We start from the raw sequence: 4076 nt of genomic DNA on the forward strand, positions 1-4076 counted from the left end.
TTTTCACTTCCAAAAACGGTATACTACCGTAAAATTAATGTCCAATACATGTAATGTCCAGTACAGTTTTTCACCGTATATTGTAGGGGAATTTACCGTTAACCATTTAACAGGTTTTTACTGTAGCATTTTTACAGTCTTTTACCGTTAAATTCACTGTCATTTTTTACAGTGTAGGCTAACACCAGTGTGTAAAAATGCTCTATGAGGTAATTAAAAATTTAATGTATTTTGGCCTGGTTTCACAGACAGGGTTTAGACGAAGCCGGGATTAGGCCATAGTTTAATTAGGACATTTAAGTAATTTTTATAAACGTGCCTTAGAAAAAAACATTACTGGTGTGCTTTTTGAGACAAAACAAAGGCACTGATATTATTTAAGATCAGTCAATGCAAGTGTCTTTCAGTTGAAACAGCTCAGACTTACATTTTAGTCTAGGACTAGGTTTAAGTCTTGTCTGTGAAGTAATTTTTATAAACTTGCCTTAGAAAAAAAAAACATTACTGGTGTCCATCTTGAGACAAAGCAAAGGCACTGATATATTTTAAGATCAATCGCGTGCGATTTATTTATTTATTTCAGTTGAAACAGCTCAGACTTACATTTTAGTCTGGGACTAGGTTTAAGCCTTGCCTGTGGAACCGGGGGATTGTTAATTAGTTATATGTGACCCTGCACCACAACACCAGTCATAAGGGTCAATTTTTTGAAATTGAGATTGACACATAATATGAAAGCTGAATAAATAAGCTTTCCATTGATGTATGGTTTGTTAGGATAGGACAATATTTGGCCGAGATACAACTATTTGAAAATCTGGAATCTGAGGGTGCAAAAAAAATCTAAATATTGAGAAAATCACCTTTAAAGTTGTCCAAATGAAGTCCTTAGCAATACATATTATATTACTAATCAAAAATTACATTTTGATATATTTACGGTAGGAAATTTACAAAATATCTTCATGGAACATGATCTTTACTTAATATCCTAATGATTTTTGGCATAAAAGAAAAATGGATAATTTTGACCCGTGCAATGTGTTGTTGGCTATTGCTACAAATATACCCCAGCGACTCAAGACTGGTTTTGTGCTCCAGGGTCACATATACTAAAATGTTCCAAAGTTTGGCGTCAGTAAGAGTTATAGTTTTATTTAGCAAGGATGCATTGAATTGATCAAAAGTGACAATAAAACAATGTTAGAAAAGATTTGTATTTTAAATAAATGCTGTTTTCTTTACTTTCTAAGCAGCACATTTGTCTTTAGCATTGATAAAGAAATGTTTCCTGAGCAGCAGATCAGCATATTAGAATGATTTCTGAAGGATCAAGTGACACTGAAGACTGGAGGAATGATGCTGACAATTCAGCTTTGCATCACAAACGTTTTGATCTAGCGTATGTGTAATGCTTGAAATTAGTTTTGTTTAAAAATATAAATTGTGACTATGTACGAATATCCGTATAAAACTAAAATTTCATGCAAAAGTCAGTACCGAAGGGGAAAGAAACAGCCTCAATAAAAACTCCCTCAGCAGTGTTTAAAAGCATCCCAGGATGTACCTTGTAAAGTTGTTTGATGAATGACAAGATTGAGCAGAGTTGGGACCTAGACAGAGAAGCTCATGTGTAAGGTTTTCATTTGTGTTTTGCTATTTGTGTTACTTCATAGTTTCAACGACTACTGTTATTCTTAATGTATAAAACAGATATTCGAATGTGTCAGTGTGTCCCACCTTTTGTAGTGTGTATATAGGCCTGTATAAACAGCAGAGGGTGTCTTTGAAACATTTGACATTCGTTTGTTTGAGTTAAAGAAGGTTTTGGCTTTGGAAGCAACTTTACATGGAAAATAAAATTTGTATTGCATATAAGAACCCTATGGAAGCCCTTTACCACCACAGAATTTAATAAAAATTAAAAATGGTAATTGCGATATTTTATTATAAGAAAAAAGTCAGCATTCAGAATTTTCTTGTAATTTCAACTTTACATCTGACATATCTGAATTTTTCTTGGAATTCTAAGTTTACATCTCACAATTCAAACTTTTCTTCTTTTTTACATCTCTATTCCTCTTTCTTGTTTCAAACAGAAAAAAAGTGAATTGCGACTTCTTATCTTGCAATTATTTATTTTTTCTCACAATTGCACATTTATATCTTGAAATTCGGACAAAAAAAATTGTCGTCTCACAATTCAAACTTTTCTTCTTTTTTACATCTCTATTCCTCTTTCTTGTTTCAAACAGAAAAAAAAGTGAATTGCGACTTCTTATCTTGCAATTATTTATTTTTTCTCACAATTGCACATTTATATCTTGAAATTCGGACAAAAGAAATTGTCACAATTACCTTGCTTATTTTTTATTCCATAGCGGAAACAAGCTTCCACAGAAACTTGTGGTGAAACTCTGATTTGAGTGGAAAATGTTGTTGTGAATACACAATGAAATTCCTTGCATATCTTTAGTTGCACTGACACTAATAGAGTGTTGAAGCTGTGACAGCAGCTGGACGCTTTACAGCATTACGGTAGAAGACCTTATGGCCAGATCTGTCTTTCTGCTCAGACATACTAACATATGTTGAAGTCCTGTTATTTTGGCATGTATGCAGCTGCAGTTTTGACAGGATGATCAAATAACACTGTGTGAATGTAATCGTAGTGGAAAGCACATCTCTTAGAGCTCATCCTATAGTTTTGCTTTCTCTTGCGCTCAGGTGGTGCAGCGGATCAAAGCCGTGGAACATGAGACCAGACTGCTGGTGGTTGACCGAGAGACTGACGAGTACTTTCGCAGCCTGCGTCTCACCTGCACGGAGGAAATGGCCATCCAAATGAGCCCTGGAGCCACGAGCCCTTCACCTTCACCGTCCACCAGTAAACAGGGCAATGGCTCGGTGTCCAAACGACCTGAGATCTCCAAACCCATCAGGAAACCTCTGTCACGAGCTCCTAAAAAGGTATGGATCCATTCACTATCTGTTATTGGCTTCTGTTGTTCAATGAAGAATCTTTAACATCAGTAAAACCTTGTAGTGAAAGGTCCTTCAGATTATTCAAATGTTCTTCACTCTTGGTTCTTTCAAAGCGAAAGTTCACTCAAAAATGAAAATTTGCTGTTAATTTACTCCCTCTGAGGCCATCCAAGATGTAGATAAAATTTTTTGTCTTGAGTAGAACAGTAAAGAAGATTTTTAGCTGAAACAGGTGTCGATTAATAAAATGCAAGTCAGCAGCTGCCTGTTTTTGAGAGTAAAAAAGCATATCAAGCAGCACAAAATGAAATTCCCATTGCTCCTGAAGGTCTTGTGAAGCGAAAAAATCGGTCTGTGCAAGAAACTGAATATTATTACCTGTAATCCAGAGCCTCAGGCAAACGGTCCAGATTGATGTCTGGTTCGTGAACGAATTGTTCTTTGTGGTGAACTGGATGAAGCAGTTCACCAAATCGGACCGAACCATCTGAAACAGTTTGTGGCTCGAGCAGCACAGATTTACAAGTTACTCAATCAAAACTCACTTTCAGATGCTTGCCAGTTACTCAGACTCGAAATGAGCCAAAATGCCGCCATATATAATCTTATAATGCTGGTTTTTGCCAACTCATTCAGTGCTCCAGTTCCTCCAGCAGTCACTGAACTGATGAGCCGCTGGTATGCACGTGTGAACCGAGCACTTAAATCAAGGGGCAAAATTAAAGTCTTTATGGTTTCTCATTGTTTATGTAAAAAGGTGAGCTGATGAAGACTAGTTTATTCACTTGATATGCTTCAGAAAAGTACAGCTTTTCACATCCTTATTGGGAGCTTTAAGGAGCAGGTCATGTGGTTCTTTAAAGTGTCCTAATATTGTGTTGGAGTCCCCTACAACAGGTTTAAATGCATCTAAGGTCAGAAAACACTGTAATTTTCCCAGAATATACATTTATGCATAGAGATTTGTCCATGATTTCGAAACGGTTCGTTCGATTCAGTTCTGAGCTAAATGTCTGTAAACCCCTCCGTTGTATAAGCCTACTCTGCTCTGAGTAGTCAGCTGGCCAAGCCTGTTGTGATTGGCACATACA

The 4076-nt window shown here is 36.3% G+C and overlaps 1 protein-coding gene across 1 annotated transcript in view; it reads left to right on the plus strand.

Annotated features, from left to right (window-relative positions):
• Positions 1 to 4076, plus strand: part of LOC107661878 (Na(+)/H(+) exchange regulatory cofactor NHE-RF2-like) — a 39200-nt gene that overhangs the window by 4667 nt on the left and 30457 nt on the right. The window contains exon 2 of the mRNA XM_016451663.1: positions 2728 to 2970. Within this exon, the coding sequence (XP_016307149.1) occupies positions 2728 to 2970 (243 nt within the window). The remainder of the gene's footprint in view (positions 1 to 2727; positions 2971 to 4076) is intronic.

Source organism: Sinocyclocheilus anshuiensis, unplaced genomic scaffold, assembly GCF_001515605.1.
Source record: "Sinocyclocheilus anshuiensis isolate Anshui unplaced genomic scaffold, SAMN03320099.WGS_v1.1 scaffold47, whole genome shotgun sequence".
Classification (NCBI taxonomy): Eukaryota; Metazoa; Chordata; class Actinopteri; order Cypriniformes; family Cyprinidae; genus Sinocyclocheilus; species Sinocyclocheilus anshuiensis.